Source organism: Thrips palmi, unplaced genomic scaffold (genome assembly GCF_012932325.1).
Source record: "Thrips palmi isolate BJ-2018 unplaced genomic scaffold, TpBJ-2018v1 HiC_scaffold_7, whole genome shotgun sequence".
NCBI lineage: Eukaryota > Metazoa > Arthropoda > Insecta > Thysanoptera > Thripidae > Thrips > Thrips palmi.
In genome coordinates, this window is record NW_023144634.1 from 8185519 (window position 1) to 8200401 (window position 14883).

General features: G+C 42.2%; 3 protein-coding genes across 11 annotated transcripts in view; 1 reads left to right on the top strand and 2 right to left on the bottom strand.

The window, feature by feature from the left end:
* Window positions 1-1179, bottom strand: part of LOC117652499 (gamma-1-syntrophin) — a 58317-nt gene extending 57138 nt beyond the window's left edge. Inside the window, exon 1 of the mRNA XM_034397453.1 lies at window positions 982-1179. The gene's annotated coding sequence lies outside the window, so the exon portion shown is untranslated. The remainder of the gene's footprint in view (window positions 1-981) is intronic.
* A 701-nt stretch (window positions 1180-1880) lies between these two features.
* LOC117652290 (peflin) lies at window positions 1881-8872 on the top strand. Of its 9 annotated transcripts, XM_034397092.1 has the most exons (12): window positions 1929-2001; window positions 2243-2298; window positions 2589-2865; window positions 2953-2976; window positions 3225-3368; window positions 3455-3589; window positions 4665-4792; window positions 4894-4897; window positions 4967-5095; window positions 5189-5652; window positions 5756-5984; window positions 6085-7806. In XM_034397092.1, the coding sequence occupies exons 2-12, from the start codon at window positions 2287-2289 to the stop codon at window positions 6393-6395; spliced, it is 1857 nt and encodes a 618-aa protein (XP_034252983.1). In that variant the 5' UTR covers window positions 1929-2001; window positions 2243-2286; the 3' UTR covers window positions 6396-7806. The 9 variants fall into 9 exon arrangements, with proteins under 9 accessions (XP_034252982.1, XP_034252983.1, XP_034252978.1 ...); XM_034397087.1 differs by having other exon boundaries at window positions 4894-5095; XM_034397089.1 differs by having other exon boundaries at window positions 4897-5095.
* Window positions 8389-10372, bottom strand: LOC117652292 (survival of motor neuron-related-splicing factor 30). Its single transcript, XM_034397097.1, has 6 exons — window positions 10144-10372; window positions 9832-9952; window positions 9595-9730; window positions 9347-9487; window positions 9081-9207; window positions 8389-9006 (listed from the first exon to the last, which is right to left on the bottom strand). The coding sequence occupies exons 1-6, from the start codon at window positions 10195-10197 to the stop codon at window positions 8866-8868; spliced, it is 720 nt and encodes a 239-aa protein (XP_034252988.1). The 5' UTR covers window positions 10198-10372; the 3' UTR covers window positions 8389-8865.
* Between the last annotated feature and the right edge of the window lie 4511 nt (window positions 10373-14883).

The following is a 14883-nucleotide window of genomic DNA, read 5'->3' on the forward strand; positions in this document are numbered from 1 at the left end:
TTATGGTGAAAGTTCTCCGTATTGTGATGTGGTGGTGCAGCTGACCATATTTAGTACCGGATAGATATTTTGTCGAATTTATTTCACGGGGGAAATCTCAACATATGTTGGTACAACCTTCTTCCACACTAAGACTTAAAGTGTACTTTTCTCATGGCCTGAAATAGTTTGGAAAATTTTGAGAGTGTAGCGGCTCCACCTCTCGCGTCACTGACTCTGGCGCCCTAGAGACTCGAGGCTCGAGTGGGGCTGTCGCACTGCACTCCATTCCACCTGTCGCCGGCGACGCGACGCCAGCCCTGAGGGCTGTGCCATGGCTGTGCCGGCTGTGCTCTCGCTCACGCCGCAGCCACCGGGGAGGTTGCCTTTGCCTGCTTTTGCGTGAAACGCGACAAGGATGCGTCTCTGTAGTCAAAGCACTGTGCGAAAAAAAAAAAACCACAGTGAATCTCGTTAACTTTTTTGCCAGGATTTCCTGTAGTTCAGAATACAGGATTTACCGTGCCCGGCTACAGGATTTACTATAGTTTGTACAGGATATTCCGTACTCCACTTCTTCGGCACAGTAAACCCCGCAAAAAGTACAGTTCAGTGGATCCTGTAAAAACATTACAGTAAATCCCGTACTCTGAACTACAGCGTCAGCTGTACTAATCGTTACAGGATTTACTGTGTTTTTTTTTTCGCACAGTGTGAGCTTGTAGCAGCTCCCTCCTGGTTGACGCGGAGGATTGCCTCGATGCAAAGAAACCTTAAGGTTAGTGTTCCTACAGAAAGTAGGCATTTTCCAACCCCGTCAACAACTGGAAATGTAAGGGGACTCGAAGGGGACTGCACTGCATTGATTCGTCGGCCGAGCCGCGGCCACGCACACAGACACACAAACAGACGCACAGACAGTCGCACACACAGTCACACAGACACGCTGCGGCTGTCTCAGCGTCGGGCCTTCAGGGCCTTCAGCTCGCTGGCACGGCTCACCTGGAAACTGGAAGCGTTCTCCTCGGCTGTCACTCGCGCCGCGAGGCCGGAACGAGACCGGAACTGACCGGGCGGGACGTGGCACGACCGGACGTCCGGTGACCGGGTTGTCACTCGTCAGTGTCCCAAGAGGGCAGTTTCCCTGTCAGTGCAAGGCGGTTAAGTAAAGAGCAGTGTCGCGGCGAGGGCCTAGGAGTCGGGCGTGCAGGCCGCCAGCCTGCCGCCCCACTATTGCGGGCATTGTGTGGAGGGGCGGGGCCCACCCCACGGACCCCAGCCCCCCGAAAACCCCTGGCCCTCTCGCCACGCCATATCCGCGGGGAGGGAGGGCCAGGGTTTAAAGTTAAGGGCCCCCGGGTTCCGGGAACCCCGGGCCCCCCGGCCTCCCAAAATCCAAAAATTTTTTGGGGGGATTTCAGGGCCAAACTATAAATTTTTGATTTTGAGCATTCCCCGTTCGAGTTCATCAGCGTTCCCGGGCCCTCGGGCCTTCGGCGCCCCCTCGGGGGGCCCCCCCTTAACTTTCAGAATACCTGCCACCGCTTCCCCAAATTCCGCAGGCTACGGGCCGCGGACTCGCCTTCCGAGCAAAGGGCCCCCAAAGTGTGAGGGAGACAGCGCGACGGAAGCGACTCTCGGAATCAGTCTCACAGCCCGCGGCGCCATCTGGCGGAGAGCGTGCGTATCGTCTGCTACGAGTATTTGGAATATTTGAAAGGACCGCGGTGCTGGGCGCGCAGGCTGCGCACCACCACAACGCGGAGTCACTCGACATGTTTCATTCGTAGTGTCAGTAGAAAAGAAGTTATTTTTCTGGACGGTTTTGTCGCGTATGTTAACGTTTTGTTACCTGCGTTCAATTCCTCTCTCAAAAAGATTGGGTCGAATGATTTTTTTAATAAGTTTGAAGTTGTGTGTTGATGATACTCGAGATTGATACTGTCTTTTGTTGTTGAGTAGAAGGGGTGAGGGGAGAGAGGAAGGAAGAGAGGAGAGGAGGGAAAAGGGACCTTGGTTGAGGTGTGTTACGTCGATTATGTTTATTTGTTATTTACAGAGTTCTTGCCTTTGTCAGAACGACATTTGTTGACTTTAGATTACCTCTTACTCTGTCTACCCGTAGCCATTTCCAAATGTTGTGCCATGTCGTCAGAACGTTCCCATGTGATAGTTCTATTCTGTCCTGTTGTCATCCTAGTATCAACTCATTGTTGGCAACTCTAGCAATTACCTTATGTTGTTTGTTTTGTGCATATTTTAGTTTCGGTGCGAATAAGCTGTGATTTCTTTCTCTTGATTTGAAGCATGTCGTACCCAGTGAGTAAATAAGGAAAACAAAACTGAGGACTTTTATGTGTGTCACCTTAACCTCTACTAACCGTCTGCCCATATCTGGAAGTGTCACATCTATTTATTTCATCATTCTGTTAATGCAAGCATGGTCGCATTATATTTTAAAATTCATTTATGTTAGTGTGGAATATGCTTCAATTCTAAATTTATTTGTTTGTTGATCTTTTTAATCCGCTCACCTCTTTGATTTTTCTTTTCTGCATAGTCCTCTTCCATCTTTTACTTATTCTTATTTTTTCTGATTTTTGTTTCAGAACTTGGATAGTGTAAACGGTCCTCAAATGAGTTATGGAAATCAGCCAGGTGGCTATCCTGGGGGACCACCTGGAGGCTATCCTGGGGGCTATCCAGGCGGACCACCCGGTGGCCCTGGTGACCAGCATCCTGGTGGTGTCAGCCCTCAAGTACAGCAGTGGTTCAATGCTGTTGACAGGGATAGATCTGGGAAAATAAGTGCCAAGGAGCTCCAAGCAGCTCTTGTCAATGGGCAAGGAAAGAACTTTTCAGACCAAGCCTGCAACTTAATGATAGGTGAGCGCATTGCTTTTATTTTTCACCCCTCTTTTTCAGAGACTTAGAGCATAGTATAGTTTTGAAGGCCTGACTTTGTCATTTCAGGCATGTTCGATGTGGATGAGTCAGGTATGATCTTGTTTTTCAAGATTTATCCATTGGTCTGCTCACTTTTTTTTTCTTTTGTGCACTTGCTCTGATATAAGAGGAGCACAGTTTTTCACTTTGCCATCACTCATTAAAACATCAATATTTTGCTTTTGTTTCGGTTTCTTTCCCACTTCAAGTGTAAAATAAATGTTAAATTCCTGCACTGCACAACATTTTCAGTCTATTTTGTTCCTGTGTGTCAATATCAATTTGTCTTTCTTTTGCAGGAATGTTTGACAAAGACAAGTCTGGGACCATTGATATCAATGAATTCCAGCAGTTGTATAATTATGTTAACCAGTGGCTTGGAACATTCCGGAGTTATGACCGCGATCAATCTGGTCACATTGAAGAACCTGAACTGGCTCAAGGTACCACTTATTGAGGTGTAAACCTCCTTATTCGTTCTAAAGCCACCAGTTATCCTGAAGTAATTGTTTTCCATGCCTTTGCTTAGCTTTCCAGCAGATGGGCTTCCGCTTCACTCCAGAATTCATTAAGTTCCTCATCACAAAGAGTGACATGCAGGACCATGCCAAGATCTCGGTGGACCAGTTCATTGTTCTCTGTGTTCAAATCCAGAGATTTACAGGTGAGATAAGTTGTCACTTTGTGTTGTTGTCACAGCAGTTGTTTTTGAGTTGAGCGTTGCTCATAGGGTTTCATAACTCACAATTCGTGGTATAGAGTATTTTACATCATAAAACTACAATGGGTGGTTCCTTACCAGTTCTTATTTTTCTAAAATCTATTATGTTTTGGCTGTTGCCATTGTCAGTTTTAGTGTGCCGGTAATTCTTAAGTTTTGATTGAAGCGTTGCAAGTGATGTAATAGAAAGGGGCAGAGACTTGAGAATTGCTGTACATGTCCTTCACTATGTAATGTCAAAAAGGTTTGTGACCTGTTGGGACTTCTTTTCTTCAGTAATAGTTCAAAATTTAACTCGGAAATGCGCAGCCAGCAGATTTAAAGTCTTTTTGATTCGTATTTCAATATTCGTGTGAGTGTAGTTTGTCTGAAGATAAACCAGGAAGTTTTCCGATTATAACATCTCTTCGAAGATACATCAAGTAAGTTTAAAGCTTGACTCTAACTTCAAGCACTTCAAATGTGACTGCAAATTTATTAACTGACATGTATATTTTTTCACACTTGAAATATCTTCCAAGCCACAACAAGCAGAAGTTCCACTTCTGAAACATTTGTGAATAGTCTTAAAAGGCATGCAGATTTTATTCTATCATTGTTCGCAATCTGTTCCCTGTTACGCTTCTGGTTGCGCCATTCCTGAGAGTTTTGATGATTTAAAGACAGTCATAGAGAATAATATTCTTGCGTTTAGTTTAGTACTTGAATGGCCTCGTCTTTGCTTATTGTATCTGTGTTTGTGATATGGTTTATGGGTAAAGTTACTTGAAAGCATTTTAGATATGCTCCTTAAAGGTATTGGAAAATGCCTGATATCAGTCTTTTTCTCCATTTCAAAAAGTGTAGTTTTGTTTTGTCAGGTAGAGTGCAATAGCACAGCACAGGAATGGCCGTGGTCAGGGGCTGACTAAACACTGAACTCTTCCATTTTTATATAAGCTTGGCTCTCATGGTAGTTGGGTTTTTAAAGTAACATGGAACATACAGATTATTTTCATGGGTTTATGTATCATTGCAGACAACAGCAGTGAAATAAGATGTCGGTTTGATGAGCCTGAATTTGAGAAAGCTAAAAGGAAGCGGAAATTCAAAGGAGATGCCACTTATGTCCAGAGTGGTTTGGGTATGGGACTTTCGGATCAAAGAGTGAGTAATTTCTTTCCTAAAGATACGTCATCAGCTTTTACATGAGTTTGGTGTGTATTTTTCCTGTCCTTAATCTATGAACAATTTTGTTTTTGTTTTAGCAGGGTGAGTCTGAGTCTGGTCTAAGCCTCAAGCATGAAAATGAAACATTGAGAGAAGACATGGAACAATTAGTTACAGAGAATGTGCATCTTATAAAGGAAAACAAACAACTGCAAGAGGAGAACCATACTTTGAAAGAGAAAGTGAGGCGTTTAGAAGAGGAGAATAAAAGGCTTCACAAGGAGCACAAAGATGCCATTGGTAAAGCTTGTGCACATTTTGGTGTGAGCGCACTTTCTGCTTCACAATATCAAGGTCAATATTTTAATTTAATACTCATCCTTTTTATTCTAGAACTGTCCTCTTGGCTCTCTTCAGCCAAAGAAATTGTGGAAAATTTAAAGAAGAAACCCATTGTTTTTGCTAAACGAACAAAGAAACCGCCATCAATGATCCGTCCCATGGATATGCAAAGTCGCACCCTAAGATTTCCCATCTCCAGTGCCCCCAGAAATTTTCCAGACGTCAGAAACACACAGTGGAGTGATGGAGAACAGCCTCATACGAATGGCACTTTTGTCACCCCTCATGTCAAAATTGAAAGGACAGATGAAGACCAACAATTTGAAGATGGTCACGAACCCTCTTACCATACACCACTTCTTAACTTTGACCAGGTTGAGTTCCATCAGTCTGGAAAAGAAAGCTGTGATACATCTAATGGTTTATTACTAGATATGACTGTGACTGAGCCAGTTGATGACGAAGTTGATAGGATTGGGAGGGAGCAGCTTTTGTTCCCAGAACCAGTAGAAGGGGTGAGTTACATTGTTTACATCTACTACTCCAGAAGGTGTCCCAGTTTACATGTCAGTTTTATGGGCTATTGAATCTACAAAAAACTTCTGTTTGTTTCTACAGGTTTGTGAGTTGTGCCCTGGATCAAGGATCTATGTAGCACTAACAGCCATGGACAATATTTTGAGCAAGAAGAGTCATAGCTCTGTTGCACGTAGTTGTCTTGAAGCTATATTCAAAATGCCCTATTTGCTGTCATGCTCTGTACAAGGAAATGTTGCAAAAGGTCCCTATGGAAAGCCTGATGTTCAAAGACCTTCTTTGTACAGACCTGCAGTCGAATCCATTTTAAGTAAGTATTACTATTCAGATATTACTCTTGAAATTATTGGAATCATGTAATTTTTGTCTACAATTTCACCCTTTTTTTTTTTTTTTTTTGCTTTTTACAGAGTATGCTAGATATCATGCTGAACAAAATGGATGGAAAGTGGAAGAAAATACAACTATAAAAAAGCAGATGAATACTCGACTATCAGAACTCAGAAACATCGCAAAATACAAAGCTCAAGCCGCGGCTGTGGACGCGGGGGAACCCGGAGAGCAACACAAAGGCTATTCAAGATACAAAAATATTGTTGCAGCTCTATCTGCACTCCCTATTGTAGCTCAATCATCACCTAGTGACATATCTAGTGAACCAGAATTGGGGCATGTAACAAAATATCCTTGTTCTAAAAGTGATCCCTCTGACACTAGTTAGTTCTCATGGCAATATTTTTCATCTTATCCCTAGTAAGAAGTGTTGCAATGATGAAGATCTTAAAGTTCGTATTATTAGTGTTGAATGGCAGCATTCTAATTACTGTATTTGACAAATTTAAGTGGCACTATAATCAAAGGCACTCCAATTTTGAGAGATGTTACAAAGGTTCATAAGAGCAAACCTCCCATTCAAAGAAGCACATAGTGTTATAATTGAATAAATGTGGTAGTGCCATTTTCACTGACTGAGCAAAAGTGGCTTAAGTCTTCCTTATTTTGCATTTTGTGTCTTGGGCCATTCATTTTGAATTCTAAGTTAAAATCAAAGAGTCTGCCATATCCATATGCCAAATATATCAATTCTAGTACTTTAATCAAGTAAGTATTTACTGTACTTTAGCTTTAGTTTAATTGTTGCGACTTTCGTCATGTTGCTCAACACAGAGAGAAGGAGTGCGTCAGTGAAGCGCCTTCTTCTGTCCTATTTTACATGTTTACATGTGTCACTCAATGATACACCACATCTATGTTTTAGTTACCATTTCAACTACCTTTTATGTTCAAATGACCATTATTTTTGTTGTTTTATCCATTTTTAACTTGTGCGGCACAATGTAATTAATTGAATTTAGATTGTAAAGACAAGGCATGCCATAGGTAAAAGCCCTATGAGTGAGACAGTCAATTATTTATTTTATGCTACTATAGCTTTGCAGTTTAAGTAAAATTGAAACTGACACTTGTGTACCTGGAAAAGATTTCTCCCTTGCTAGTTATTTTTTTTTTTTGGCTCAGTGAAATTGCTGCACCATTCTGTAAATATGTAGAATGAACCCTTTTGAAGTATGTGCACATAGCGTTTCTAAATCTATCATTGTGAGCTTCAGCCACCACAAGGGAGATGGAAAGGCAGGGCAGAGACAATGTAGGTGGGCCTCAAGGGTAATAAATTTAGTTTCAAGTAAATTGACTTTTCCTATATATTGACTGATCTTAGCACAAGTTGATTTCTTCATAGTGCACTGTGATATTGTTCATGTAAATCTATATTTATTTTTGCAGTCTATTTTTGTGCCTATAATAGAAACTCTTCCAAATCTTTTAAGTTTTTGTTGTATTTCTTGTCATGTTTAGTTTTCAAAACATGATGAATGCCCATCTTTGATTGTACTATTCCGAGGACAGAATCAAGTATTGCGACAGGGGCCCTGTTTTATGTGTTAGTTAGATTTGTTGTTGTCAGATAAGTTGTTACTTACTTAACAGAATTTTATTGTGTAAATCCCAGCATAGAAACTTCGTTTTTCTAAGTCAGGACACATTATTAGCTGAGTTGTTATTTGTTCCTGTTGAAATTCTGTAAAATTTTTACCTGATGTTTTGTGAAATACAGTAAGCGTGATTTGCAACTTTTCTACTTAATTATAACACATTAGCCACTCCTAACAAGATAAGAAAATTTGTGGCAGCTGTGTGCCTTTTATCAGTTCACTCATTTGTAGGGCTCAAGTGTCACTTATGTGGCCCAATAATTAAAACTTTAAAGTGATATATTGCCTTTTGTCTTGTTGCAGAGGCCTTCCGTGTACGTGACAAGGATCAGACGGGGACGATAACCATTGGATTCGAAGACTTCCTGACAGTAGCACTAGGTTGCTCCCTGTGAAATGGATATGCTTCCTGCTTTTGTGAATCTACAAACCATTCCTGTTCAGGTGCCTGGCATTTTGTCAACCTTTTACTTTAAGATGTAGAACTAACTTTTTGATGCAAGTGAGCAGATTCATATTTTTCACTTTAGTGTTAATTTGGTCTTAAGCTAAGAACTTGCCGCACATTAGCTGTATCCAGCCGATTGAAGATTTGGCAGAGTATTATTGCAGTAAGATAACTTTTCTGCCAATTTTATTGTTGGGTAACTGTAATTGTTGTTGGATGTTTTGAATGAAAAGGTTAACATCTACATTTATGGACATTGTTCCTCAACACAGTTTGGGTTTTACATTTTTTATTCAATGATTTTATTTTCCTGTTTGGTTATCACTTTCTTTACATTTAAAGGGGTGGAAATAATCTAGCAAATAAGAGGTGCCCATGTGACCAAATCCATGTAACATGCGAAATTTGTAGCCACAAGACCTTTGATTGAGGTTTGTGTTAGCTTACACCAAGTTTCCATTCATTAAAGAAAAACCTTAAATTTAGACAAATTGTAATTTTTATATTTACAAATGAAATAATATTTCATGAATAGGAATTGAACGATTCAGGAGGAGTTTCAGTTTTGAGAGAGCCTAATCATATCTCTAAAATAGATGTTCTTAGTTTCCAAAATTATTCTTTGATGTCGAAGAATGTTCAGGACAGGCTGCGTTGTAAACTTCCTTGTTTTAATCTCCCCCCCCCCCTTTTATTTTGAAACAGGAGAGGAGAGTTACCTATTTTGATGCATTCAAATATAGTAGATTTTAAACACCTTTTCTCCATTTTTCAGCTGATGTGAATTCAGTCATAGGTTTACCACCAATACCACATGTACCGATACCAACTCTACCAGATGTTGACTCAGGTGATGCAAAGATACTTTTCTTTAAGCAGCCACCCTTTTTCTGAAACACACATAAAAAAAAGTTAAACAACTTGAGTAAAAGTTAAAAGAGAAGAGATCATGACAATTGTCTACCTTAGTTGCAAATGCTAGCCATTTGTTCTTCTCTGTTTCTCTGGCTTCTTCAAGTTCCTGGAATCTTTGAATCTTCTTTTGTTTCTTCTTCTTTTGATATTCTCTTTGCTTGGATAGTGTGTGCTTTCTGCAACAAAAGCAATGCCATTTTTTGTTACTTTCTTTTTTTTAAAAAGAAACAGGAATAGAATTGTTCTTTTAACTTCAAACAAGGCCTACACTTTAAGAACATGAGAATGCAGAAATAAAAAAACAATGCCACTCACTTGTTCTTATCATTCGGGTCTCCACTTGACACTTCACGCAGAAGGTTAATATTAGTAACATCCGCATTTTTGTAAGCATCAAAGATGACTGAGACTTCCTCCTTCTCAGCAGTAATTTCTTCAATAGTTGCCTCATAATACCTGCAAACAAGAAAACAACCTTCAATGACAGTTAAAACGATTCTGATGGATACCCACAGAAGTTCATCTACGACAGAAAATCAGATTTGAAGGTCTTTAATACTCACTGTCCATCTTCACTCCATATCGCTAAGCACTTGTCTCCCACTTTCCATTGTTTCTTGCTAGTACTTGGAGCTTCTGGACTTTCAGTTGCAAAAACTGGTTTGGAGGATTTAGAGACTTCCTTATCAGTACTTGAGCCTGAATTGAAGGAAAACAAAAGAACAGGTAAATGTTCATTCCTGAAAGGAAACCAATTATAAATCAACATATTAATTCAGAGATGCAAAAGAAAAATATACCAGCAGATTCTAGGAGTTGTGTTTTAATTAAGTCAGTAGTAAGTTCTATAACTTCTTCAAGATCGGTTTTCAATTTCATGAGTTCTTCATTTGAAGGGTCTGTTAAAAGGGCTGCCTCAACCTAACAGAAGAAACAAAACAAACAAGTTGAAAGTGACATGATCCAGAGGTTAGAATATGCTCACATTCACATTATATAATTTCAATAAAAGAGCAGTAGAAACCAGAGAAACAGGTAATGCTGAGATACAAGGTAGTTTCTTGAATCAACAACAAATTAAGAAACAGAAAATATAAGCAACATAACATTACCTGCTGTAGTTGCAGCTGATAATTTTGTAAATTACTCTGTAGATCCTCTGCCATTGCTTATCAGAAATCAGTTGTGACAATTCAAATTAAAAATAACGAGGTGCCACAACTGGAAATGATTCTGCCTCACTTCAGTGATTAACAACAGAATGTACTATTTTTTAACAGGAATGATGTTGATTGATGGGCTCGTTTTTCATCGGAAGCTTGAGGGGCTCGAGGGAGAGAGAGCAGGGAGAGGGGAAGGGGGGTGGTAGGATTTGAGAGAGGAAGTCAGGGCTCGAGGAGTTCAACTTAAGGGCAAACGAATGAACCGCATGCAACAATAGGCTCACTCTATTTGAGGAGCAAAACCTGTCGTTTCTAAATTTAATAAGTTGGAACGTTGTAACATGCAAGTTTTTGCGCCTGTGCAATTTTTCATACCTCAAAGAGGTGAGCAGCACAGGGCAGGAAGGTGGTCTTCGTGCGTCTGCTACCAGGGCTTTACTACCAGCAAGCCTCGGTGGATAGATTTTGTGCTCAGAAGGGGGTTGTACTTCTATTTGGCTCCAACGCGAAAGGCAGTAAAATGTGGTGGAACATTTTACCTTCTTGGCTTATTACCGGTGGCTGTCTGTATGCACCGATAGCTTTCACATGTACCTACGCCTATCTTTATACTGGATCTGTAAGTACAGTGAATGCCCTTCTGCATAATGTTGTTTTCTGTAATTCATGTTCCAATATTTGAAGAGAATGTGAACATTTTTCAGTATCTGTATCTCTAAATGTGGCTTGGTTTCACAACAGAGTCTCTGTTGTTGTTTCTTTCTCTTTCTGAGGTTGTTTCTAATGGTGACATTCCTATAACCTATTACAATAATGAAGTCTTTAATTCTCTTTTGAGAAGCCCTTTATCTTCATGAGGTGCTATCTAACATAGAAATTCTGTTCCAATCTGTCTCACAGATTCATGGACGTAATATAACTGGTCAGTACCATTACTACCACATTTTCCGTGACGAGAGGGTCCTGAATGGCAAAGACCCCTTCAGACAAGGCAAAAATCTGGTGAGTTGATACGCTTATCTCTCTACGTGAAATGTGATCATAGATGCAGGCTGTATCAAGTTAAGGAAAATCAACAGATCAACACATCAACAGATCCACGGATCAGGGCTGGTCTGGAGTAAGGTTTACGGTAGCCCTTGTCAAAACTATAGTAACAAATGTCTTAGGCTGACTTAAGTACTCAATTTCTTCAAAATATTTCTTGGTTTTAGTCCTATTGTGCCATCCCCGAACCGTTCCGGTCTGTTGATGTGTTGATGTGTTGATTTTCCTTAACTTGTTACAGCTGCATTTGCTCACTAGCATAATTTTGATTCTGTATTCACGTTTCTATTGTTGGTGTCAATTTAGCATTATTGTGAGCAATTATAAAAGCACTATATTGAATCGTGTTTTGTTTGATATGGTTTTTGACACTTCCTTTCTTTCCAAGGGTTTGGATGGTATCCCCGACGACTGAAGACAAACAAGTGCCGAAGGGCTCTCAGCCATCCTACTAGCTGCATAATGTATATAATGTAATAAATGTCTTAATATAAAGCTTTGGAGTTTTTCTTGATTTTGTCATTTATTCATGAAATCACTTTGGGAATGCCCAGTGAATTAGTTTACATTTTTATTTCAATGTGCTTCATTTTTAAAGCTTCTAGGTCAGGTGCAACTTTTTGCTCTACCATTCATAATCAAATCATTTTCTTTACCAACTTGAGATAAAGATTTTCTTGCACTATGAACCATAATCTTTAAAAGTCTGGCCTTGTATGTAGTGAGTAAGAGGAATTGCCAAGACACTGCTCTTGGGAGTTGCACAGCCACAGCCCTTCTCACTCTGACCCCCGTTTCCAGTGGCATCTTATATTGAAACATGAGCCTAAGAGGAGGGGGAAAAGAGAGGTGGCCGAGGCCATTTCTTTCTTCTACGAGCTGCGTTGCACTTAATTTAAGGATGGATCCAGTGACAGGTCGGGAGGAGGGCAAAAGTTAACATTGGGAACTTGCTCGAAGGTAGGGCATTGGCTGCGTCCTATCCCCTGCTTCCAACGATGGCGAGCCAATAGCAGTTATGTTGAGATCTGTACCGAAATATGCTTTAGCTTCTAATCCCCAGAATTCACTGACTGACAGCTCGTTTAGTTCATGTTATACCGCTGATGCACATGCTAGTTTTAATGTATGCTGTGTTAGGTAAATATTTCATTAGACATGTCCCAGCCAATTCCCCCCCCCGCCCCCCGTCCCCCCTTTTTCCACCCTTTTCTTTCTGCGCCCATGAGGAACTCACAAGTACTCCTCAATAAGCCGCTGTTAATGTTGAGCCGTTCAGATAAATTCTCTTCCAATGAAAAAAAAAAATGGCATTGTTCAGAGAAGTGCGCCGGGAAAGTACGCCACCCTTTTGGCACGTCGCGGACAATACGCGTGAATACAGACCGTCGCGTCTGGGAGTCGAACCTTTGTATTGTTTTCCACGTCATCCCTGTGAGGCGTCAAAAGGGTGGCCTACCTAACCGGCGCGATGTAAGGATAGGAGGATAACGATTCTTACGCTGCCAGAACGGTTCAAGATCGCGTCCCAGACGCCGAAATCTTTTCTTCATTTTATCGATCGAACCCGGAACCATCAGTCTGAGTTCGTGGCAGGATCAGTTAGGGTGCTATGCCATGGTGGCTGAGTGGTTTGAGGTGCCGCCCGGCCTGATGAAGAGATGGTTCGATCCCCAGTCTCTTCAATATTTTCTTCACTTTAGCGCTTTGATCGGATACAAGAGCGCGTTTCGGTCCAGCCACTAACAAGCAACCTCGTGGCTGAGTGTGCTAAGGCGTTGGCCGCCACGAGGAGGATATGGGTTCAAATCCCAGGTTCTCCAAAATTTTCGTCCGTCTAACGCTTCAATCTGGTAAAAAGGCGTCGTGTTTCGGGCAACGTAATCACAAATGGCTTCGTGGCTGAGTGGTCTAAGGCGTGGAACGTCACCGGGAAGTCGTGGGTTCGACTCCAAAGTGTTACATTCTTTTCCCGAGTTTACTTCCCAAACCCTGTACAATCACACTAAGAATGGGTGGCTGTAACCGATGTGTTACGGTAGCTCAGTTGGTAGAGCGTTGGATACGTGGCATGAGGACCTGGGTTCAACTCCCAGGGAAGTCCAGAGGCAAGGTTCACGTGCCAAGTGGTACGGGAAGCACTCGGGTTCAAATCCCGGGGTAATCAAGAGGCAAGGCTCACGTGTCAGTTGGCACGGGAAGTACTCGGGTTTAAATCCCGGGGTAGTCAATAGGCAAGGCTTACGTGTTAGTTCGCACGGGAAGTACTCGGGTTTAAATCCCGGGCAAATCAAGAGGCAAGGCTCACGTGTCAGTTGGCACGGAAAGAACTCGGGTTCAAACCCTGGGCAAATCAAGAGGCAAGGCTCACGTGTAAGTTGGCACGGGAAGCACTCGGGTTCAAACCCCGGGCAAGTCAAAAGGCAGGCCTCACGTGTCGGATGACATGCGACAGGAAGTACACGGGTTCGATTCCCGGGCTAGTCAAAAGGCGAGGAGCACGTGTCGGTTGGCACGCGAAGAACCTGGGTTCAACTCCCAGGCATATCAAGAGGAAAGAGGCACGCCGCGTCGGCCGGTACGAAAAGGATCTGGGGTCTACTGCCAGGCACATCGAGAGGCAAGCTGCAGCTGTCGCCCGACAAAGGATGATACAACCATCAAGTCGTCGTGTCGATCTGTTCACGGAATGATTGACTTCAACCCGTCCAATGAACAAAGTAGCCGTCGTACGTCAGTGAATTTCACTTCACTCAAAATTTAGAATTTGATTTTTAAACGTCGGGTTTAACTCACGACGCCCAGAAATAAATACGAGACACATAAGTGTTATATATAATCGCGTCGTGATAAAGTACTCAAAGCTCATTTTTTTAGACCAAAAAAAGGGGAAAGTTTAAAACGTATTACATAGATGTGAACGCCTTGCAGGCTAGTTTTAATTTTGTCCAGTGCATCGGAGTTTTATTTGGAACATATCTGCCGACAGTTATAACTTCGCATGATATGGTTGTGGTTTGAATCCAAAATTTTCTAATGGCGGGCGACAGTTCATGTTCTTTGCCACTTGATGTGCCTGAGTGTTGCACCCAGGTTCTTCGCGTGCCCACCCACAATTACCCCTCGCGCTGTCACTTGCCCGGGTATCGAACCCGTGCGCTTCCCTTCCCGTGTCAACTGACACGTGAGACCAGCCTTTTGACTTGCCCGGGGATTGAACCCGAGTGCTTCCCGTGCACAATCACACGTGAGCCTTGCCTCTTGATTTGCCCAGGGTTTGAACCCGAGTTCTTTCCGTGCCAACTGACACGTGAGCCTTGCCTCTTGATTTGCCCGGGGTTTGAACCCGAGTACTTCCCGTGCGAACTAACACGTGAGCCTTGCCTGTTGACTACCCCGGGATTTGAACCCGAGTGCTTCCCGTGCCAACTGACACGTGAGCCTTGCCTCTTGATTACCCCGGGATTTGAACCCGAGTGCTTCCCGCGCCACTTCGCACGTGAACCTTGCCTCTTGACTTCCCTGGGAGTTGAACCCAGGTCCTCCTGCCACGTATCCAATGCTCTACCAACTGAGCTACCGTAACACATCGGTTACAGCCACCTATTCTTAGTGTGATTGTACAAGGTTTGGGAAGTAAAC

What these genes read in the sequence shown, in the direction of transcription:
- LOC117652290 (XM_034397087.1), top strand. An exon ending in GTTCGATGTGGATGAGTCAG is followed by an intron (nt 2,977 to 3,224) that starts GTATGATCTTGT and finishes TTTCTTTTGCAG; the next exon opens with GAATGTTTGACAAAGACAAG. An exon ending in AGAACCTGAACTGGCTCAAG is followed by an intron (nt 3,369 to 3,454) that starts GTACCACTTATT and finishes GCCTTTGCTTAG; the next exon opens with CTTTCCAGCAGATGGGCTTC.
- LOC117652292 (XM_034397097.1), bottom strand. Translation starts at nt 10,197, where the DNA reads ATGGCAGAGGATCTACAGAGTAATTTACAAAATTATCAGCTGCAACTA. An exon ending in ACAACTCCTAGAATCTGCTG is followed by an intron (nt 9,731 to 9,831) that starts GTATATTTTTCT and finishes CCTTCAATTCAG; the next exon opens with GCTCAAGTACTGATAAGGAA. An exon ending in GGCTAGCATTTGCAACTAAG is followed by an intron (nt 9,007 to 9,080) that starts GTAGACAATTGT and finishes TGTGTGTTTCAG; the next exon opens with AAAAAGGGTGGCTGCTTAAA.